The sequence below is a fragment of the Micropterus salmoides genome, unplaced genomic scaffold, assembly GCF_014851395.1.
Source record: "Micropterus salmoides isolate LMB-PRFRI ecotype aquatic unplaced genomic scaffold, ASM1485139v1 Ms_hic_scaffold_2, whole genome shotgun sequence".
Taxonomy (NCBI): Eukaryota; Metazoa; Chordata; class Actinopteri; order Centrarchiformes; family Centrarchidae; genus Micropterus; species Micropterus salmoides.
Window position 1 is genome coordinate 12,363,410 of NW_024041150.1, and position 24,471 is coordinate 12,387,880.

At 39.6% G+C, this 24,471-nt stretch overlaps 2 protein-coding genes across 4 annotated transcripts in view; one reads left to right on the forward strand and one right to left on the reverse strand.

Moving 5' to 3' along the window:
• Positions 1–2,765, forward strand: part of rap1gds1 (RAP1, GTP-GDP dissociation stimulator 1) — a 31,625-nt gene extending 28,860 nt beyond the window's left edge. For both annotated transcript variants that reach the window (XM_038731248.1, XM_038731249.1), the window contains one exon: positions 204–2,765. In XM_038731248.1, the coding sequence (XP_038587176.1) occupies positions 204–331 (128 nt within the window). In that variant the 3' untranslated portion in view covers positions 332–2,765. The remainder of the gene's footprint in view (positions 1–203) is intronic.
• Positions 2,766–4,196: 1,431 nt separating this feature from the next.
• Positions 4,197–21,656, reverse strand: tspan5a (tetraspanin 5a). Of its 2 annotated transcripts, XM_038731553.1 has the most exons (11): positions 21,302–21,656; positions 18,797–18,847; positions 16,172–16,318; positions 15,911–16,081; positions 14,761–14,886; positions 14,219–14,266; positions 13,315–13,431; positions 13,120–13,181; positions 10,269–10,382; positions 7,393–7,433; positions 4,197–7,292 (listed from the first exon to the last, which is right to left on the reverse strand). In XM_038731553.1, the coding sequence occupies exons 1-9, from the start codon at positions 21,380–21,382 to the stop codon at positions 10,310–10,312; spliced, it is 876 nt and encodes a 291-aa protein (XP_038587481.1). In that variant the 5' UTR covers positions 21,383–21,656; the 3' UTR covers positions 4,197–7,292; positions 7,393–7,433; positions 10,269–10,309. The 2 variants fall into 2 exon arrangements, with proteins under 2 accessions (XP_038587481.1, XP_038587482.1); XM_038731554.1 differs by lacking the exon at positions 10,269–10,382 and having other exon boundaries at positions 21,302–21,655.
• Positions 21,657–24,471: the final 2,815 nt, after the last annotated feature.

A 24,471-nucleotide genomic window follows, 5' to 3' on the forward strand; every position in this document is an offset into this window, starting at 1 on the left:
CAGTAGTGGCGCAGCAGTTTTAAAATATGTTGAAAAGGTCTTGAAAAAGGTTTTAAAAGGTATTGAATTTTACTTCAGGATTCCTGTATATACCCTGATAACATCACTCTGTTGTTGTACTGTACCATTACCTGAATACCAGCTTCGATTTGAAAATTCATGATACTTTCTTCCCCTCCCTTCTTTTTTTTTTTTTTTTTTAGAACCTCTCCACAAAGAAGTCCAGAGCCTGGCGTTTATTGATGTGGTGTCCAAGCTGAGGGCTCACGAAAACAAAACGGTATCACACCAGGCGTCGCTCACGGAGCAGCGATTAACTGCCCAGAGCTAAATGACTGTGTTCAACCCCAACCACATCCATCCACCCTGCCTGAACACCTAATCACCCAATGACTCCTCATGACTGCTCTCCCCTGTGCCCCATCGTCACGTGCCAAGGTACCATGTCTCGTTAACTGCCAGCCAGACATACAGTCGTGTCTCTGCCCCTGACCCTCCGCCCTGCCCTCCGCCCTGCCCTCCTCCACTAGGGTTAGACTGATGCCGATTTGGATTACTTAAATATACAAATCCTAAAAGAGTTTGCCCAGAATTTGATACTTGACAGTGGGGGAAAGCCTCTGAAACCGTTTTTAGTCTACTGTGGACACCAGAACTCTCCTCTGAAAGCCATAATAATGAGATTTATTTAGGTGGGTTAGCAGGTCCTTAGGCAGGGTGAGACAGGTTGCATTTCAGGCTTTACAGACTAACACCCCTTAAATGTTCTCGAGGTAGTCACTGTTGACTTACTCGTCTATCTATTATTTTTATTTGAAATAAACTGATACATCAGTCTAACCCTGGTCCCCACATCTACTTGTGCATGCATCTTCTGCTACAAGTAGCTCCACAGGAGCTGAGGCACCATAAACAGCCTAACGCAATAGATAAGAGACAACACTCTTCTACGACCATAGCTGTGATGCCATCCGCCGGTAATCCACCAGAGAAAAATGTGCACAAAAGAACAAAAAAAAACCCCTCTCCCTATTGTGGTTTTTCTTTCATTTTGAAGAAAAGCAGCCATCCATGATGTGCCCAGTCGTGTCCCATGTAGCTAAAGTATAAATTGACTAGAAACTGTGCATGTTTTAGTCCTGAAGGTGTGACGGTGTTCATTTCACCTCTCCACCGCTCCTCTCATACTCCAAAGTACAGCCTGCCCTTCCTCCACTGACACCTCTAGTCTTGTACACTCCTTTTTTTGCAACGGTTCTTTAAGACTTGGATCTAGAGATTTTATGAGATTTTTAATTCTACAGTTGTCCAAACACATTCCCCCTGCTCCAACAGCTGTACAGTGACGTTAGAGGCCCCACAAGTCTCCACCCCATCGCTGAAAGAGAATCATGTAAGAAGCAGGTGAGGCAAACACAGAGAACAGGGCTGTAGTCAAGTCTCCCTTTGTTAGTCGAGTCAAGTTCAGCTCCAAGACTGAACACAGCAAGTCAGGACCACAATACGGAACTGATAGTGTGTCTGTCCCTGTGCAAATATACTGCAATGCTTAATGCTGATTGTTGGAAATACAAACTAATCATATGGTAGGCTATCTCCTTGGTGACCTATAGGGTGGGAAAAACAATGTCAGGGGGGTGCAAAGTAAAACAAAAGTGTGATTTAGTATGAACAAGAAAGGTCTCCTCCATTCAAGTCAATACAAAACATGTAAAATCAAAGATGGCGGAGATGTCTTTTTCGCAAAATCATTGATTTCAAATGAAATGAAGGAGACTTTTCTTGGTCAGACAAAATCATGTTTGCGATCACGTTTTGTGACTTTGCACCCTCCTTATAGTTGCTAAGAAGATTGCCTATTTAACATCAATTTAGTCAATGCAGAATATACATATAAATATCTTGTTTGTAGCACTGCGCTACAAGATAAAAAATGTATCCAAAATATTTTTGGATGGAGGAAACGGTGGAGTAAGCTATGAAGAGCAGCCACGAAGAAGACACGCGTTAAAGTCAAAATAGGCAGAGACTAAGAAGTCAGTACTGAAGTACTACAGCTTAGGTTCAACATTCACTCCGTGATCTGTTCTAACCATAGACTGTATATAAAGCATAAACCCCCCCCTCCATGTTAGCAGCCAAACTTAAAAAACAATCAGTTTGTACAGTGGTGGGAGGAAGCATCTTTAAATACAGTCTGCGGTTGTAACACACACTAGTGCCCCCAAAAATCACAAAACTAATTTTACAGTACGAAATAAAGCTGACACCTCTCCTACGCGTGTGTACAGTTTCTGTGTGTGTGTTGTGAATGCGCTGCTTGGGATCTGCAGCGTGGAGCAGCGTGGATCTTGTTGAGGACGGTAACTGACTGCAGACACTGAACTGTCGCTGTATATGTGCTGTTTAAATCCCCAACCGGCACCACCCCCTCCAGAGGACAGGTCTCTCTTTATGTACATGGACAGTTGGTTCTTCTACTCTAAGAAATATCTGCTAACGTGCACATCTCAGCATGTCCGACACTGTACCGACACTCTGTTAACATGCCACGGTGTGTTTGCTGGTCTGGGCCCACGCTTTTTTTTAAAAGGTATGAATGGTTATTTATCAGATTTGTGCTCTTCTAAAGACACATGCCAGTGAAGATGTATCCATAGTAACTGCGTAAAATACTATAAACTTAAATGTTTGTTGTAAATGTCATGAGTTGTACATTTGGAGGATTGTAACTCAGCAGATAATTAAAAGATGATAGCTGGTGACGGCTCATGTCTTTATTTCTACTTTGTGTCAGTGAAGTGTGGTAGAATTCAAACCAAACACAGAATGGCTAGCATATAACAAAATAAAAAAATACCTAGGCTGTCGCTTTTTCAAAATATCGATCAATTCAAGCTTGATCCTAAACTACTTTGTAGAATTGAGCAACACATTCTCAAACCCAACTCGTCATATATGGACACTTGCTCAAGACCCCATGGCATCACTTTTTAACACCCTGGTTACCCTTTAGTGTCATTTTTGCACATGTAATCAAGTAAACAATTATAAATATGCAATGGCTGGTTAGACTTTCAAAATAACCCATAACCCTCCTTTATGAAGCAAATTCATGAAGTCCAAGAATACGTAACAGGTCTAGACCGTACTCTTTGAAGTGCGTCTCTGCTTACTTTACGTTGTACAACGGCGTATTAGTGCCATTGTATGATTTTTTTTAAAATTACAGAACGTTTGGAGAAAAACCTGTGAAAAGTCGTACATTTATAAGACAAAACTCAGCTATTCTTCGATTAAAGTGGTGAATTTATAAGAAGAAACTCGCAAATTTACAAGACAAAAACTCATGTAATAACTTACCAAAGGCTCATCTAAGCTACTTTCACCAACCAGTATTATGAGATACTTTTATTCTGTTCAAAGACCAAAAGCATAAAAAACTGGGGAACAGCACAGACTCTGATCTGAAAAGAACTTAGAAAACATTATTTTCCCCTGTAAATTTTAGACTTAATAATCTCAGAGAATATTCAAGTTTTTTTCTGGTATATTTACCACTTCAATCTGAGGAATTCGGAGTTGTTGTTTTTTGACATTACTGTCCACTCTGGCTCCGTAATTGTTTTTTATTTTTTTTGTTTTATTGTATTTTAAGCTATAAAGGTCTTAATACGCTGCTGTTGACTTTGCAATTACATCATCAACTTAATTTCTTTTTTGGTCAAAACACAATTTGTTTTCTGTGGTGTTGAATTCAAAATGCTTCAGTGTCATCTATTTACTATGTTTCTTCCATTACGCGTTAGTGAAGCGATAGCAGCACGGTATGCAAAAGATGTAGGAGTTGTAAGTGTAAGTGTTTGGATTTTGAATTTAGATGACCAGATCCAGATTGAATATATTTTCCCCCACATTCAAATGGTAGTTTGCATTTCAACTGGTTTAATCATCATGTGTTCATGTCTATGTCCTCTTTATAAAACATGTCCTGTTGTACACACAAGGCTTTTCAGGGATCCAATTGTCTGGAATAAACAGAATTCAGACTCATTTGTATCAGCAGCGACAGACGCCAAAGATGTCCACAGACACTGACAGATGATGTGTGGGAAGTGCAATGCATAAACAAATCAGTGTCAAAATATGGACCAAAAAAACACTTTAAAGACTCAAGAATGCAAGAGAGAAAAGAATCAACATTTTGTCACCTTTATTAATTAATTTGACTTAATATTAAAACCAGTCCAATTTTAACAGGACATGAGACAGGTAAATTAGAGGAGGTAGTACCATTACAATGTTTGTGGGATTTACTGTGATCATCTAAACAATCGTTGAAAGCAGTACAGGTAGTGATGAGTGAGAGGCCTGTACAGCAACACCTCAGAGCATTTTACAACCTCCTAAACCTGCTGCATAAACTCTATCTGTAGTGACAAATCTGCTTCAGTAGGACTGAATGTTTTGCGAGTTCTAAAACCAAATCAAATGTACAGTAAATATTGTTAATCCCTTTTTACGTAGCACACAAGTCACACTTTCAGAATGCATCCCACAATATCAAGCTGGACAGGCCGAGGAGACATACTTAAAAATACTGCAAATACTTTGCTACAAATAAAACAAGTGATGCATGCTTGGAGCAATGAATCACTTTAAAACAGCAAAAGAAACACCGATTAAAATCAACATCTGAACACTTAGCTTTTTCAAATTCCAGATTTAATCTCTTAAATCTCAAATATTTTCTTCATTCAATACTGTGCATACTGATCAGATCAGCGTCAAAAATGTGGAAAAAGTGAAAATATGAGGTGTTAGTATGAGAAAACCATGTACGGTGTCCAAAAATGCCCATCTCCCGAAATGGTCTGTTAAAATTTTCAGATCCACACCAAAGACAAATGACTCGTTGCTCTAACCACCACACTTTGTGAAACCCGAGGAGTAACATAACCTCGTGGTGACGGTTATAAGCAACATGTGAAATGAAATGACAGTTGGGGGTATTAGCTACATACATTTTGTGGTCATACGTCATGCATATGAGGACACGAACACGCTTTTCCCCACATTTATCCAGACCTTTTCAAGTCTCCAAAATGAAAAAAAAGGTGCAATTTACTCTCAGAACTGTCTAAGAATGACAATGACTTCTTCCTATGGGATGTAGTGTAATAAGCCAAAGTTTCCAATACCTGTGCTAGCGCTGATATTATACTTGGGTACAATTGTCAAAACCTTTCTTTTTCAGTGTCTTACTTTGAGAAATATAAACTCTTTAAAAAAAAAAATCTAATAGAAAGGAGTTCAGCTTTAAATCCCCTCTTCATATTCATCATTCTTCCTGACCAAAGTGGTTGAGAAGAAATCACTTTGTAGCATGACTCCAATGTAAGAAATGTATGAAAAACTACTGTCCTCGTTTTGTGCAAGAATGCAGTCAAAGTATAGCTGAAGCTAACATGAAGCTTTAGCAGTATGTTAGCCAAACAGCATATGTATCTTCCAAAGTTGGGATGTTTTTAGTTACTGGGACAAAACACCAGCAGTAAATAAGGTAGATTTAATCATCACATTACAACAAGTTTGTAAAATGAAATGCAGTTAGTAGTTCCCTTCTGCTACAAAGCAGGGTGGTAAACAGAAATAAACTATTTTGCATGGAGCAGTGCTGAGGATGAATTTGAATTTAGTCCCACAGCTTGGGGCAAAAAAAAAAAGCTGCTCTGCAGTCTGCTGTTACAACAGCAGATACTTCTGTATTTCTTGCCAGAAGGCAGCAGGGGGAACAGGCTGTGTCTTTTAATATCCTCTGGGCTCTGCAGGCACCTCACCTCACCGATATCACTGATGCTCAGGAGATGGGTACCAGTGATCTTCTGAGCAGTTTTAGTCACCCGCTGCAGAGCCCTCCGGTCCTGGGCCGTGCACATCCCATGTTAGTGATGTTTCCAGTCAGGATGCTTTCTATTGCTCCTCTGTAAAAGCTCAAGAACTTGGCGTGGGCATTATGTTAAACCTAAATATGACTGCCCAGACAAAGTAGTCACTAGTTGATTTGGCTAACTTCAACTGTTAAAGCCTCACATTTGCTTCAGCTTTGAGCTCTGGAAAGCATTTTCACATGGATATCATGTAGTCACACTACAACGTGATAGTTTCACAGCCAGTATTGAGAGGAGGAATGATTAAAGCAACTAAACTGCTTCCGCACAGACGGCATCATAATATTAATTTTATTGTACTGAAATAGACTTGACGAAATTTGAACCTATCCATAGAGCTAAACACAAGTAGCCGTTCTCCCAAGTAACATAACCAAACATGAACTGAAAAATAACTCAGTTGATATCCGATTTAAGTATCTGGACACACATGCATTGCCATAGTTCACTGGGCTCTGTGCAACACACACATAGCAGTCAATACCAAAAATGTATTGACGTTTGATACCCAGACCTAAATATGATGCCATTACACATTCAACCATGGTTCTGAGAATTTGTAGCACACAATGGAGCTACCTAGTGTTAGTGGGAAACACAATACTCCATCACTAAATTAACTATGATACCTTAGTCCATTAGTTAAGTAGAAACACATTATGCTAAACAGTGGAAGTCATTTGTGGTCATCGCCTCTTTAATGCTGGATGAGTTCGAATCGGATTTCCTCAGTTGGTTACTTTCACAATTTAGCTGTCCCTTGCAAGTTCTCCAACATTGCCTACCCCAGCTTTAAATGGGTATTTATATAGCTGAAGAAGTCATGGTGGAAAACACAAAAATCCTAAAAGGGTTATTTTGAGAAAAAAAAGGATATCCTGCTTTTACTTCAAAACCAGCGCCCATTTCCTGACTTTCAGGGACTTTCGTGACATGGCCCACCACAGCCTCAGTCCTGGGCAAGTGGTGGAAAGATACATAAAGCAAGCACTGAACTTTATAACAGATCTGCAGTTTCTTGTACACAAGTATTTCACAGTCCTACATGATGGTTGTAGCAATGGAGCGTTATTTCCACAGTGAAAAATACCAATCTAATATCAAAAAGATGTATCAAAACTCCTACTCTACACGTAGCTATTAAAAACTGGAGCAATGTGACAATCTGCATGTAGTGCATGTTTAACCATCCTCGCCGACGTTTTACAGTAGTCACACAGTGTTATATACAGAGGATTTCACATATTAGTGCCTTGAAAAAAGGTGCTGGGTCCGAGAACAAAATGGTGCAGGTGATCGGTGAAGTCCTCTGTTCAAGGAGGCGTGTTCAAAGACCTGGAGCTGACAAAATAAAATGAACAAAATCTAATGAACATTATTTTCCATTTTCATGTGATCCTGTTAAACACTGAATTTCACCTATAGAAAATTAAAATGTTACCTGTTAGAAGTGAAATGCTGCTTCAGCATTAGGTAAAGAAACTGGAAGAGAGAAAACAGAACACTAAATCATCTGCTTATTAACAAGGCTAAACACCCCTGTGTGCTTCAACTGTTTAACACGAAAAGTTCAGAACACGACAGAAAGCAGAACATTGTTAAGGAGTTGTTAAGGGTTAGATTGGGAATGCTGGGAAAACAGTTTCTTGCAAAGGATCAGCGGTCTCAACTAAAGGCTGGAGAGAGAAGAATGTCTTCAGTTGGACAAAGTCACAGCGAACAGACAGCGGAAGAAACAAAGGAGTGTTGTCTATGTCACAGGACTCAATCTCTACAGCTCGTAGGAAGATGGAGGAATCGACACACAATCACACTGAAAACTATGTTTTGATTTGTCACTGACTTCTATGATTTCAAGACTCAAGTTAGGGCTGGGCCATATGGCCAAAAATGTTATCATGATAAAAAATTTCAATATCTAATTATCATGATAAATGTCAAATGATTATTTCTATCAAGTTAAAAGGCTGATTTTTGCTGTTTGAAGAAATCAGATGGTTAGTTGTGGTTTTAAACTGTTCTTTATGGTCAGAACATGACAAACACTTGGCAAATAGTGGATCACTTAAAAAAAATCTGCGGAAGAACATTCAAAACAGTTAAAATATATATTTTTTTAATTATATGCTTGAGTAAAATTAAGTAAAATCTTTTCTGTCCCTTTTTCTCAACAAAATAAATATCTTAATGGAAAAAACAAGTGCTATTTTGTTCATGATTCAAATGAATTCAACATTTATTGACGATATACTGAACTTTTGTTATATTGTTATTGAGTATATTGCAATAATTATCATTATTTATTGCCCAGCCCTAACTCAAGTGCATTTTTACTAGCATTTCAATAAGTTCACTCCAACACAGTCCAAATTTCCCAAAGGTCCAAATTCAGATTTTGACTTAAAGATATGGAAATTCAACAAATTAAACACAATCGCAAATTCACTTGAACAACAACCACAAGGTCTTGATAGTTCTTTCTGTAAAACCAACCCTCATTAATCTGAGAACAGTTGGAAATCTATTGAAATGAGAATGCAATATTTTCCTGCTGTGTCTGATCTTAAGCTTTTAAAAGGATAATGGCCTATTCACATTACAGCGGGAAAACAGGGTCTTGCGCTGGGCGTACAGTCTCTACTGATCTGCAACTCCCAGTGATGCTGTACTACGTGGTGCCACCTCAGCCACAGTGCTAATGTTGGATAACAGCATTTCACAGACTCAAACCAATGCTAGCTGCATGTGGATATTTTCACTTTCAGCTCACCGCGGACATACACGCAGGGCTATCATAACAACCCAATACAGTAATGGAGGAGACAGCGCAAGAGCTATTGTTCCACGCTAATGTGAATATGGGCCTTAATCCTACAGAATTATATTAGTGTGATTGAACTATAATGGCTATAGTTCAATCACACTAATTCTAAAAATTAAATCCTTTATAAATGAGCATACAAAAAGGAGTACAGAAAAACAACCTGTCGAGATGCTAGTTTTCAGGCACACACAGCTTAATTTACACTTCTTAACCTATAATATGCTCTCATTTCTGCTACTTCGTCAGATGTTCCAGATGTCAGAATGCAGGATATTTTGGCTGTGGTGGAAAGGTACCTTTTAACATGGAGTTTCATGTCAGAAAACATTTTCTGCGATTATGGTGTCAGCAGCAGTATACGCTGTCAGTGCTACACGGCACTGCTTCAAATGTTAAAAATACATTTTAAACATTACATGAACTTAAAGTGAAACACACACGGCAGCATCAGGATACAAAATCCTGTCCTATTTCCTAGCATCGTCAAACGTCAGCCGTCCAGAAAAGTATTATTTTTATCACATTTGCTCTCTGAATCAACAACCTGACTTGCTCTGTCTGTATAGCGCCTCTGGTGTGCGCATAACTTGATGCAGCCAGTGTGTGTTGTACATTAGTTCATTGCAATATAACAGCAATATATGAATTTGTATATCATTTTGATATAAACAAATAGTTGCTAAGCTATGGCTAGCTAACACTACTAAATACTGAAAATATATAAACGGGAAATGCTGCATGGAGAGCAAAGAGAGCAAGGTTTCATTTGTGTTTTTTTTTTACCTCTAGTGTGGAGTCTGGGGCGTGTCACTGGAGTAATTATAGACTGTTTTTAGTGTTTAGTTATAACAGTTCTAACAGTAGCAATATATAAAGCCATTATATGTTGGCGGGGGTCGTGTGTAGAATCAGAGTTCCTGTTACATTTACTATAGGATGCAACTCACTTAATGCTTACACATCTTTGAATTTAAAATTAAAAAAGTTATATTTAAAAGTAATTTTTTTCATTTTGACATTTGACAACTATTTGACAACTAAATCATTTAAAGACAAAAAAAAGAAATGCAATTATTAATTTGCAAATCATTGCCATCATGACATGTTCCCTGTTGAAACAGGTCCGTAAGGGGTCAATCTAATTGGTGTAAACCAATAGGCTATTAGTTACAGAGAGAAAGGTGGTTAGAACTGATAGCATGAGTAGAAAGTGCGGTTGTTACATTTCTTGGTTACATTGTACACACACAATGTTGTTGAGGCAAAGTCGGGATTTGAAGTGCCCATCTCATTGGATCTTTAATTTATTCACTGATTAAATTAAACAAAATTACTCCAGTGGCACGTTTTAACCTTCTTAGCACAGTGTAAGGGTAGAATGAATATGCAACAGCTCCAAGTTTACAGATTTGGACCTTAAATGGAACACAACACCAAACAGAGATCACCCACCAAAAGACAAAACAATGACCAAATGGATCCATCACACCCACCGGCTACAAACACACATACAGCGTGTGTGTGTGTGTGTGTCTCATGAGTAGTAAGCCGATGCTTTCTTGCTGGAGTGTGGTGGGAGTCGACGCATGGAGAGAGGGGGGGGCACCCTGATGAAGCATGGAGGAGGAAGAATGAGGTGGGAGGTGAGTTTTGGCACTGTGATGGTAAAGCTCAGTAACCGTCCTGCCTTTACTCCCCTCAGCCTGCTAGGGGATGACTGCTGACAGAACTCAAACATCTTATTGTAACAAAGAAAAACAGGCTGGATAAGAAGCTGCTAACACTATGCTCTCTTTCTAGCTGTAGTTATTTATCTTTGTCTAGCATTTGTTATTTTCAAGGATGACCTGTGTCAAGAGTCCCTAGTCAAAATTGCATATTTGTCATTTATTCATTTTATTCTAATTTTCAGTGTTTAATGCTATTTACATTCTTACATTCCTTGCTCCTTGTTGAGACCCTGAAGTCTCAAAAGACTATATCTTTTTAATCAATTTAGACCAGGATGTACTGCAAACTGGATAATAGTAGTGCCACAAGATACAGATGTTATGCTAATAAGATAATAACTTGGGCACACGGGTTTATTATCTCACTACTTTGGGGGCTTTGTACTTTCCAGACCTAACTTCAAACCTTGAATCAAGCATTCGTTTTAGAGCCAAAACATACTTCAGACCATTCTTTTTTGATAATTATTAAAACTATTGTAAATGTCTTTTTCTTTCTTTAAAATATTCTAATGACCTTCTACCTGCATCTAAGGGTTAAGAAATGATTTCCTCTCAGGGGAGGTGAGAAATGCCGGCTTCAGACTACACAATATCAGCCATATAATAGCCCAACCCGACAGAAGTAGGCTGAAGGAAAGGATAAAAGGCTTTGGGCATGACAATTGATGGTTTTATCCTGTGTTTTATTGTCAACGTCCCGACAGATGTCTATATATGATGTCTTTCTTTATTTAAAGATGCCGTAGAATACTAATGTTCAGCTTCATACTTGTATTTAAGGATTTAGACAATGTTTACATGCTTTAATGTTTAAAAAAACACACTGTCCATTGCTTCAGCACCTCTGTCTCAGTTTTTGCTCCTGTATCTTTAAGTCCCCCCTCCCTGAAAGCCCACTTGCTTCTGATTGGCCAACTTCCCCAAGCACAGAAAAGGGGCAGGGCCTAGCCACACCATGCTGAATCCGACTGAATCAAGGCCTGCTATGCGAGACCGACCTCACTGGTTACTGTAAAAAATACTGTAAAAACACATCTTAATAACTTTACTCTCTGGTTTTACTGAAACTGGATCAGATTTGATGGCGAAAATATTGTGTGGTTTTCCTTCTGATGTCCTCCGGCTGCTCTGTTAACTACTGCTATCAGCAGCTGCTGCTAGCTACTCAGTTAGCTGTGCAGCTAGCCGTCCTATTGCTGATATCCTGGACTGGAAGCTAGGTGCTCCGGGGGTGTGTTGGTGTTTACACAGAAGCTTTGGACTGCTGGTTCAGCGCTAGCTGATCATAGAAGCTACCATTGTGGTAACTTCATAAATCACAGAGCTGAAGCAGAGCAGCCAGAGGACATCAGAGGGAAAACACTACTTCCCTTTATAACAGTAAAGGCACTTTCTGTGAGACACTGAACAACCTCCAGCTCTGGCTCTATTGGTGCGTTCTATTTGACAGGGGAAGTCTGAATTTCTGAGTTCCAAGTCGAAATTTCAACTGCAATGCCCCCTTAAGTAAGATTTCTGACTCGGAAAATCGAGAGAACCTCACAAACCCCGACCTTAAAATCCAAGATGGCTGCTCCTGGAATCAACAGTGGTGAAAGCTGCAGTAATACACTGTTTATTGCACGTGTCTAACTTAAATCATTACTGTGTAATGCGTTGTTTTCAGCTGATATTGCTAACAAAGGCCAGAGGCATCCATCTTGGTTTTCTGAATCTCAATCTGTTGTTTTACTGGAACGCCGTTCCCAGCTCCGACTTCCGAAGTAAATGGAACGCACAATATGAGCTTCTCTAGAATGTGGGCTGGTTTCTGTAAATTTTGCGGGCGTAATTACTAAAGATCTCAGATGTTACATAACATCTCGCCCTTGCTGGTATTCACCCACATTCGAATCTTGTGCATGCACGAGATTTACATATGTAGGAGGAAACAATGGTGACTGAGGCTCATGGTATGTCAGCTCCATGGACAGAACCCTTTTATTCAACTATGCCAAGGTTAATACAGGTTTCCATTCTACAGCACCTTTAAGGCTTTTTCCAACACAAACCCCTATACAGACCGCTCATACACACCGCTCCGGATGCCATGGTTTGTTTATGTTCTTGTTTCTGGAAGATAGCCCCTAGCACCTCCTTCCCGAGGACATCACGCAGGTCGCAAAGATGGCTAGCTTTGATTGGTTGGGGTACCAACATGTAGTCTGTCATGTCGCTCGGCAAGAATATAATACTACTATAATCATCTAATCTGAAAAATATGGTGTAGTCTGAACCCGGCATAACAAGCAATGCCAAAGTACTTTACATTATTCACAGCAAAATTAGTCTATCTTTAAAATACCATGCCGTCCTGTAATCCAGACATACTTTTTGTTGGATTGGATTTATTTTTTTTATCTCCATAATGTATCCACAACACGGGCCTGTGAGACACTTGCATGTATACTATGAGAAAGAGCCGAAGTGTCTCATGTTGTGAAATAGACACAGTAAAAACAGATGGGTGCCAATCAAGGGAAGTGTGTTTCAAAGGGAGGAAAACAGCGTTGTCTGAATGTGGACACATGAGACACTGAACTCATGTAGTAAAAGTAAATCATTTTCTCACCAGCTCGCCTGCACAGCTTCGATGTCGCTCACTAAGTTTTGGGCCAAACAAATCCCAAAAATCTGTGGATGAAAGACGAAAAAAACCACAAAATGGCAACATTAGACATTTTTTCAAAAAAGGATAGATGGAATGATTCTTTGTTTCAGGCTGCTCTGGAACATTATGAAGCTTAAACGTGTGAATGGAACTGGCCTGCAGTAGTGCAACTCCGATAAAGATCCCAGCCACCAAGGTAAGGTTGTCCTGTAGCCACTTCTCAAACTGCGGCACGCAGCCTTTCACATTGATGTAGTCCTTCTGCTCAGAGTCCTGTGATGAACATAACCCTCTGTGGTCATCTTTACATCCTGACTGAATGTACTCACAGCTCAGATTAAAAATACAGTCTTACCTCGAGTTAAATGAAAACATTTGCGTTTCATTTCTGTGTCCAGTACAGAGATGGATCCCTGTTTAGCCTAGTTTAGCACACAGACTAGAGCCTACCTTGGTTAAAGTGTTAGGAACTGCCTTCAAATAACTTCAAAGCAGAAAATACTCTCTGTTCTGGACACAGAGGTGAAATTTTTGAAGTTTTTGATTTCATCTCACAGTGTCAGACTGTCAACATGTTCACTCTTTGGAAACTTAGTCTAGAATGTGAATGGCATCAGGCCAGCTTCAAGTCTTCCTACAGACAACCAATGTAGTATTAATCAATTCTAATCTAACAATAAGTATATGATAAAATGCATAATGTGTGTCACACAGACATTTTCCATCCTTTAACTTCTGGGTGACAAATTGGTAATTGTCTTAAACTGTTGGCCTCCAGTGGTAACATTAGACTTTAGCAAAACTGTAATACATACATGAAATTTAGCTGCTGTAATCCAACTTTTACCTGCCTTAAATAAACCGTTAGTAAAATCACAGTAAGACTAAACTAAAGACTAAACTAAAAGAATTTAGTAGAGGAGAAATATTACATGATTTAAAGGAAACGATGGATCCACCCAAGTCAAAAATAGAAACTAGGAGGGCAGTCGTCGGAGCATCAAAATGGAAGCAACTGAAGAGGGAGAGCGACTGAGTCAAGTAGACGTGTCTTACTTACAGGTTTCGCTCGAATGTCGTATCCACACTGAGTATTTATTACATCCTCCTGGAGACAAAAAGGAACAAACTTTATAGTATCGTGTGTCTTTGCGTACAGCTGCTGGTGGCGCTAAAGGAAAAGTATTGAAGTATGGGACACACTGACCAACTGGTATTACCATTCAGGGTCCTGCTCATGGGACAATAATAAACAACAATAAAAAGCTGACTGATGACAAAGTTTGAAGTGCTGGGCTACCAACACAAACATTACAGGGTACCTTTAGAGGTTTGGCAATTTTATTGAACTCTAAGAGAGTTGGTCAGTTTCCATACTGGGTTTAATTGTGTTTTGTTTAAATACCTCTCAGGATACAAGCTTTAAATTCACACACAGATATCTGACACATTTAAAAAGATGTGAACGGGATCAAAAGTCAGAATCAGCCAGGCATTGTGTGCGACCTAAGGTTTTTACAGTGTGTCTGATTTTGCCCTGATGCACACATGCATGTGGAACTCCTTAAAAGTGTACAAGCATGCAGAGTGAGGGACTTGTACCGCTGGGTCCTTGGTGCAGCAGGAGAAGGGAACTCCACACTTTTCCCGACTGGGATTCCCATCGGTACAGTTAAAATAGATGTTCAGGTTCCAGTCGTCTGCTCCGAACGCACCGCAGCACTCCCACTAAAGTCAGGCGGAGAGGGAAAAAAAATGTTTGGGCTGCTGTGGTTGGAATTCCAGATTAACTATTTGAGAACAAAATTATAAAAGTTTCAGACATTAACAGAGTTAAATGCACCACAAGTGGACCTGATTGGCTCCCTTCATTAAGGAATTACTACTACGTCGTCCTAAGTCCAATCAGACCAGCTTGTGCTATTGAAGTGCAAAGCCTCCACACAGCAGGATTAGCTCATTTAAATGAGAGGAGCTGCTGTTGTTTGCCTAACAGAGTCGATCTCTCATCTCTGCCTGGGAGAACCAGTCATGACGCCCTGACTGCTAGAAAAACCATGGGCCTAGCTAAAAACTATATACTATATTCAAAATCACATTGACAAAAGCACAGCAAAATACACTTCATTAGACAAAGAGTCCCGTATATATTATGTTTGGATTCTAATTATTGATGCATTAATTAAGCATCTTTTTAAGGCTGCAGCTGGTAAAGTTGGAGCTAATTTCAACTACTTTACATACTGCTGAGGAGCATATTGTATTAATGACCTGAATCTGCAGTGTAACTACAGCTGTCTCATAAATGGTAGAGTCAAAAGTACAACATTCGCTCTGAAAATGAACTTAACTAAACTAAACACTGTTTATTAGGGAGTACAAGTAATTACTGGGATCTGGGAACATCTGGCGGCATTGTTACAACAACGGGATAGGAAATGCGATCATTCAGGTATTTATGTTTTAATTACCATTTTCATCATAACAAGATTATTGTGCTGTTTCCTCTTGTGTTATAAATGACCTGTCTTAGGCTGGTACATGCAGAGAATGAATCCAATGAGGATTAATAAATTATAACTTTCTTCTCACATTTGAAATATCACATAAAACTGACATTTTAATACACATCATTAAATACGTCCTTATATTTTTGTTATTATTACTATTATAAAGTCAATGAGTAATTATGTTAAATAATATTTACCAAGATCATTGTGATTATGATTTTTGCCATATTTGATCAACTTACATATTCCTGAGTGAAATCGATAAGGTTCTGTAGATCGATGTCGTCCCGGTACGCTCGGATGTTATTGTTGATGAACAGGTTGAGCTGGTCTTTAATCCAGTCCTTAAAGACAAACGCCAGAACTCCCGTTGTCAACTCCAAGAAAAAGATAATCCCCAGAAACACCGAGAACTGCAGCAGGAAGAGAGAAGACCACACTGTGAGTTTTCTCATCATTCGTCACTGCAGCGTGAAGACTGGACGTTTCAGCATGGAACATACAAACTTGAGCAGAAACATGTTTTCCCGGAGAGCTCCGATGCATCCTGCAAAGCCCAGAATGAACATGACCCCCCCGACCACCATGAAGAGCCAGACTGGGTCCAGGCCCCCCAGGTCTGTGATGGACGAGATGTTGGACAGAACCCCCTGGAGGGGAGAGACGGAGCACAACAACACAGTGAGTCTCCCAAGCAGCTGCGTCTCTTTCAGGGCACAACACATTTGCCAAAAAGGTCACAGTGACTTCAAATAGATGAGATGTGAATCAACTCAGAGGGGAAATAAGGCAGCTGCAACACGAAGAGTATAAAAACCCCACATTGTCTTTGATGTGGTGCACTTCAGTGAGATGTTTGTCTCTTATTTCTAACATCCTGGGTTTCACGGCGTATTCCACTAACAACCATTTGGTAAATTCAGCAAATTCAGTTTGAACCTAGTTTTAAACTTAATAGGGTTGTGTTAAACCTTTGTTTAATCACCTTTACGTGGAGAAAATTCTGCAAACCCTTTATAATTGGAATTTAAGCCTGCATTAAATAGATGCAGGGGCGGGGAATAAAAATGTCGCCGCCAAGTCGGACACATTCTGCCTGCGTGAGCTGAGATCAATAACTGGTCTCACGAACTTTGCAAAGAAAAATGCTGCGAGACCAGGCAATAGCGCGGTTCCAACTTTGTGCAGCCGGAGAAAAGCAACTGCGGCCGCCAGACTCAGCGCCTGCAGCCGCCTTGCTCCCGCAAGGTTTTAATGTCATGTGACACGATGATGTTTTGCAGCGCCGGCTAAAGTCGGACACGATTTCTAACCAGCATGCATCACGTTAAGTCAGCACTGCATTGCCCGTGTACTTTAACCTCATTGGTTTAAGGTTTTACTGACACGCATGACGTATGTGACGTTATATTTATTATAAGAACTTCAGATCCTTTATCTGTTCTTTGATCTCCTCCTTCTGGTGGCTCACTTCTTACACTATAGTTTTCAATTCCAACAAGAAAGCATACAAAACACTTTAGTGAGTGTTATTGTAAAAGAAGTTCAGTATTTTACCCAATATGGTAGCCCCTTTTTTCCCCCAGTAGCCTAGGATTATTCTCAAGTCAATTAAAAAAGAAATAAAAAATATTTTCTGCAGGTATTCCCTGTGTGACTTTCCCCTGTCCACCTTAACCCATCGCCCCGGATGTTTCCATAAGACATTACTTAGAAGTAATTTTATGTGTGTAAAAAAACTGAACTTGTGTCTTGCCTGGAAATATTTTAGAGCAACATATTTTGGGGTCAGTTAACGGTGTGCATTAGTTTTGCAAATCGGTCTGACATATTGAGGGTAACACTCATATTTTGTACATAGAAAAGACCTTTGTATACTGTTCATTGTATTCCCCATCAAAAAAGACAAATGCAGCGAGATCAGCTGTTTCTCTAAGCTCTCAAACTCTACGGTACGTATTTATTATTTATTGATGGTTTATTTTAGTAGGAGCTTTTACAGCTTGCACAGGTAAACTGTAAACGGCCATCCAATGTATGTTTCCTAGCGTTTTTAGCAGTTACTAATTTACAACACCCGTCCCAGAAGGGCTTTTAAAGAAACAAAACATTAAAACAGTGAGGGAAAAAATTAAATGAAAAAAGTACAGAGTAAAGTAGAATGTGTCTGACTTGATGGCAGCCTTTTTACACCCCACCCCTGCAGTCGCCTGCAGCTCACGCTTGACTATCCAGTAAGCCAGACGCAGTCATCTCGAACGCACCTAGTGTTTTTAGCTGATTAGCTAACCGTTAGTGTCTGATGTTCGCGTGTTGCAGACACTAACAGAGTTGGTTTGCTGAAAACAGATGTCTGCTGAGGCCAGAAAGCTGCGCAGAGCTGGTGATTGTTCCATGTGTGGTCGTCACTACAAGCAACACCTTTCACACCACACACGTCATTCCATCCACTGTTTATATAAAACTATTGATTAGTGCAGCTTAGGGCTGGCTAATATGGCCAACCATCTTATCACGATAAACCATTTCATATGATTTGATATCGATAATTATCACGATAAATGTTCAAGTTTAAAGGCTGATTTTTGCTCCTGAGTGAAAGTTGAAGTAACCAGATGGTTAATTGCGGTTTTAAACTTTTCTTTATGGTCAAAAACACTTGATGCCAAACAGTGGAACACTTCAAAAATCTGAGGTAGAACATTTCAAACAATTAAGGAAGGAACCTTAAGTAAAATCTTTTTTCATTCCCTTTTCCTCAATAAAATCCATATCTAAATAGAAAAATCAAGTGCTAATTCTGTTTGTGATTAAATCAAAAATGTATTGATAATTGGTTATTTTGTTATGGAGGAAAACTATATCGCCATAATTATCATTATTGTTTTATTGCCTGTCTTAGTGCAGTTTTAATTTGGAATAAGCAGTGGTATAAAAAAACATATTTAATAAAATATCCTAATTGGTAAACAGGTTTAAACAATAAACAGGGTAAACACAATAATGTCAGATATTATTTGGACATATAGGAATAAAAACAACAAATAAAAAGATTCTGCCTTTTTGTGACAATACTGTATTTCTATTTTCCAACATCACTATTCATAACTCAGAGTGTCTCCACTTACCTTCTCACTCCATGCCCACAGTCCAATTCCAACCAAGGCCATGCCCAGCAGCTGCAAAACAGCAGTCATGTCAAGTTAGTGGAAAGATGCTTTGATGTTAAATGACACAGTGCCAGACTGTCACTTCCTTATTAAATGAAAATACAAATATATTTCCTCTGAGGCTGCTATGACCCTGTGATGTGGGATCAGTATTTAGCTGGCTTCCCCTCGGACCTCAGCCTTCTTTGTCTTATATGTCAACCTCAGTAAGATAAACTAAGCTGTATTGTATATTTTATAGTATGTTTATCTTTACAATAAAGTGACAGATGCAAATTTTGAACTAGGGATTCTTTTTCCACATTCCATCATTACATTACACCATAATATCACAGCACTTGGAGTTTACCACCAGGAGCTTGGCTTTCTGTTTGTTTCATCTCCAGGTAGCCTATGATTTAACACTTCTCTGTACATTTTTATTTGCTATTCACGTCACTTGTCACTGATCGATCTCTGCGTTCCATCACATCAATTAAACACTTTCCAATTCATTAATCCATTTCAACAACACACTACCACATCACCGTACCACATGAAGCTCGTCGCTTCAAACTTTCAGTTCATTTCAACTTTAGTCGTTGTGCTGGTGTTTGCCTGCTGCTGCAGTCCTCTGTCTGTGTTTAGAGGCCTGTTTAAACATCCTACTGTTGCAGTAGCCTACATTTACTGTAAACTGTGCCCATAAATAATTGCACATGCATTTGAATATGTAGTATTTTCATTATATATTGATTCAATTTGTAATATTTTCTAATTGAATAGTTAGAATTTTATTATTCTTTCTGATGACAAAATTGTACAACACAGAATTCATAACAATTTAAACAGAACACACAGAACCTGGCAAAAAATTAAACAGAATTTGGCAGAAATTTTAATGTATTTCATATGATTATAGCATAACTGTAGCAAGCTCCATTGGGAGCTAGTAACTTTAGCCAAAAAAATGGAACGGAGAATGTGACGAACCTAAACAGGCAGTACCTTGCCAAGGACACTTCGACATGCCGGGGATTGAGCTGCCGATCTTCTGGTTAGCGGGCAACCAGCTCTACCTCCTATACAACTTTTTAGCACCGGCTGCAGATTTCTGCTGCTGTGTGTTCCCATCTTGCTGCTCTGCACCATCCAGACAGGGCTGGGAGTGTATTTCCCCTCTGATCTATGTTCACCTTCACTCAGCCCTGTTCCACTTTCTTCCCACACCTGAACCAAGAGAGCAGGTGCGCTTGGAGACGCCCACACTGTCTATGCAACCAAGACCCGCCGCTTTGCATTTGTTGTTGTGCTTGTTCAATTAAAACAGGGCCCAGAACGCCTGAAACATGACGGTTCCAACTTTTCAAAAGTGAAAATTTGCTGCTTTTCTTGGTCTGCGTTGTAGTAAATCATTTCATTTTAATGATTTGGACTGTTGGTTGTTCAAAACAAGACATGCGGGGACATTAACTTGGACATTGGGATGGACATTTTTCTGAAGCTTTACAGACCATGTGATTAATTGATCGAGAAAATAAGATCAATCAATAATACAAGTCATCATTAGTTACAGCCATAACCTACTTTTTCAAAGAATCTGGAAGAGAATTTAATAAAATGTATTTGTCTAATTTATGAAGATTTGGACTTTACGACTGACCCTTAGCCCCCCCCTGTCATTTATGCAAAATGTGTTAAAATGGGCACAAATGTTTCCATCTGAGCTGATAATCCACCTGTCAATTATCGTTTATGTCAATTTTTAAGCATAAAGGCCAAAACAACTGCTGGTTCCAGCTTCTCCTCTGTGCAGATTGACTGCTGCTCTTTGTTTTCTGTGCTGGTAAACTGAATATCTCTGGCTTTAGAACCGTTGTTCAGGTAAAACACGGTTTAAATTGGCAGTGTGGGCTTTTTACTATTTTCTGATATTTTAAGTATTCTTCAAATGGATAGATAACGAAAACAACTGGGGGTTGCAGCCCCCATTTCCATGCAGATGAAATTTATTTGAACATGTAGTCCCTGCAGGCTTCCTCACAGATCATTCTTGCTGTCAGCAACTAGCGTCCACCGTATGACATCACCTTTTTAAAACATGACGTCGTGTCTAAATAACATCGTGAAGTGCAAGAGCGTGTTATGGGTGCCCTTCGCTGTGAATATGTGATATGAACGTGTCAGCTGATGATAAGCCTGCAGTCTGAGCTGTCATTAGTTCACCACAGAAAGCCGATTAGCTGCGAGTTGTCCGCACACCGAGTTGCTTCACATTACATTTCAGCACGGAAAGAGTCACAAAAACGCACACATGCACTGATTTGAGTCTGAAAATGAACGTGAATGATAAGGGCACCATGACATGATGCGAGGATGAGTGGGGCCTTCCTCCCTATTGGCCAGCGGACATGATGATGGCCGAGCTGTGCTGGCGAGAGGCGCAGCTGCGTAACGTTGGAATAAACAATAAAACCGCCTTACCCAGAACAGGATGTTGAATCCAAAAATGAAGTATTTGATGCAGCAGCTGACCTCCTGGCCTTTGTACTGATTCCCCGACATGTTTGAGCATCATCAGCGCGTTGCCCGTGAGAGGAAAAAACACGGCCTGCTTCACAGGCTTTGTGTGCGGGATGGAACAGGTTCAGCGCCCCGGGGATGCATTTCACTTTGTCCGCTTCAAATGTTCACGCGGCCGCTTCAGAAACGCACCAGGAGCATGCTGGGAGAAGCTCAGGACGCGGGCACACACGGAGCACGGAGAAAAGAAACGGAGGATACCGCAGAGGAACAGCAGCAGGACGGTCCTCTCCGTCTGGGCAAATAGCGCCTACAGGAGGCGGTACCGCTGCTGCGGGAGGTCGTCAATGATTGGCTGAAAAACTACTTGAAAGACTGAGAATGTAACCAATCATATCAGTGGCAGGATGGCGGCACTTCCTGTGTCTGTCTTTGAAGAAGGCCTACTTATGAAAACACAGATACTGATTCTTAACAACAAAATCATCAACAACAACAACAACAATAATAATAATAATAATAATAAAAATAAAAGGCTTGTTTTAGACACATTTAAAAAAAAACATTTTGACAACCCACCAACCAAACTTAAATGTCATGTTATTTACTGGTCAATTATATTATATTCATCTCCATTAATTATGGCGTGGAGTCATTTCGTTTTGTTCCCTATAAAGGTTGCATTGTGTGCATGTGTATAATGTGTATCTAATTATATAATTTAAAGGACTTCCATTATAAAACAATACATTTCCAGAAATATTAATGAGGACATGACCTTGGTGACCTCAAAGGTAGCCACATCATCATCATCGTCATCATCATCATCATCATCATCATCATCATCATCATCATCATCACTATCAAGCCAGGATTTTACAAATACTGAAGTGCAGATTCCCTGAGGAGAATTTTTTAAACAAGCCACCAAACTCTGTATTTTAAACTGACTGACTGGTTTACATTGATCTTACCGCTGGCATTAACTGCCATTGTTGTCTGGTGCCAAGTACTGTATGTACTTCTGTTGAAAAATTTATTTTTTAATTTTAATTTAAAACATTTTTTGAATCAGAATCAGAAATATTATAATAATAATAATAATATTTATTTGTAGAGCACTTTTCAAAAACAAGTTACAAAGTGCTTTAACAAGTGTAAAGACAATAATACCCAAATGACAATAATACAAAAACAATACAAGATACAAGCATGAAAACATTGAAAAGACTAAAATACACGTTTAAGATAAATATAAAATAAGTAAAATAGAATAAAATAAAAGGGAGAAAATGAAGTCAAATAAGATCGGGAAAGGCTCTCCTATAAAAGTATGTTTTAAGAAGGGACTTAAAAGAGTTCACTGACTCAGCTGACCTGATTTCCTCGGGCAGGCTGTTCCAGAGCCTCGGGGCCCTGACAGCAAACGCTCTGCCCCCTTTAGTTTTCAGTCGAGACTCTGGAACAGACAACAGACCTCTGCCCGAGGATCTCAAGGTACGTGCTGGTGTGTATGGGACTAAAAGTTCAGAAATATAACAAGGCGAGAGGCCATGAAGAGCTTTAAAAGTGATCAATAGAATTTTAAAGTCAGTTCTAAAACACACAGGGAGCCAGTGTAATGAAGCTAAAATAGGAGTAATGTGGTCATATTTCTTTGTTCTGGTTAAAAGCCTGGCAGCTGAATTCTGGACAGTCTGGAGTCGATCAATAGATTTTTAGGTTAAACAGGTGAAAAGGCTGTTGGAATAATCCAGGCGTGATGAGATGAAGGCGTGTAAAATGGTCTCGGTGTCCTCAGCATAAATATGAAAAGTTTATGGATAATATGTCCAAGGGGAAGCAGATACAAGGAAAACAAAATGGGTCCTAAGACCGACCCCTGAGGCACACCATATTTAACTGGACAGAATGAGGAGACATAGTTGTTTACAGACACGCAAAACTTCCTATTTGACAGGTAGGATGAAAACCATTCTAGGGCAGTACCAGAGATCCCCACCCAGTGCCTCAGTCTGTCTAACATGATGTTGTGATCAATGGTGTCAAAAGCAGTGTTAAGGTCCAGGAGTACAAGGACTGAGCACATACCTTCATCAGCAGACATTAAAAGGTCATTGGTGACTTTAAGCAGGACAGTCTCAGTGCTGTGGTACTTCCTGAAACCAGACTGAAACTTTTCAAATATTTTGTTATTTATTTATTTTCCAGTACAGTGAGCAGCTGTTTGGACACAATTCTTTCTAGAATCTTTGCAATAAAAGGCAGTTTTGAAATTGGTCTAAAATTATGTGGGAGGGAGGGATCTAAACCAGGTTTCTTTATAAGTGGGTTCATGCAAGCCGTTTAAAAATAATCAGGGACACAACCAGTAGAAAGGGGCTGTTAAAAACAGAGATATAATGGGGCCTAACAGAATCTATTACTTTTAGTAAAAAGGTATTACATCAAGTGGGCTGGAGGACACTCTCATTTGTGATACTGTTTTTAAAAGCTCAGACAAGTCGATGGGATAAAACTGGTTAAAACTCTCTTGTTGCTGGTGAGGAACCTCTGAGTAAGAGGCAGTGGGGGTAATAGAGGCTCTGATTGACACCACCTTATTGGTAAAATAAGATAAAAACAATTCACAGTCATCATTACTTCCAGCTGAGGCACAAGGAGGGGTTGGGTTTACCAGCTGATCCACAGTCTTAAACAGAAACCTGGGATTGTGTTTATGTGTAGTAATGAGTTCAGAAAAATAGTGATTGCCAAAAATTAATGAGGACAGTACCTCAGCATTGACACCTGTCTGTGTTGGTACAAATACATGCAGGTTAGCTGAATTGGTAACCCTACATAGTCCATGAACTTGGACTGTATTCACCTCACAGAATGACACAAATCACAACACATACCATAGCTTCCACAAACAGAATACACCAAGTGCACAAAAACTGAAGCAAAAGGCACACAGCTTCCAGTTACACTGAGGGAGGAAGTGAGAAAAGGATTCAGGGAACCTGTGCTCTGTAAATGCAAACCCCTCAGAATTAATACTGTATTTCCTTAAAATGTTTGAAAGGCGGCATTGTATCAGGGTTGGACAGCTCCAAAACATGTGATACTGAGTGGCTTCAGGATCTGCT

What these genes read in the sequence shown, in the direction of transcription:
- tspan5a (XM_038731553.1), bottom strand. Translation starts at nt 21,382, where the DNA reads ATGTCGGGGAATCAGTACAAAGGCCAGGAGGTCAGCTGCTGCATCAAA. An exon ending in ACATGTTTCTGCTCAAGTTT is followed by an intron (nt 16,082 to 16,171) that starts GTATGTTCCATG and finishes TTCCTGCTGCAG; the next exon opens with TTCTCGGTGTTTCTGGGGAT. An exon ending in GCTGCACCAAGGACCCAGCG is followed by an intron (nt 14,267 to 14,760) that starts GTACAAGTCCCT and finishes TTTTGTCTCCAG; the next exon opens with GAGGATGTAATAAATACTCA.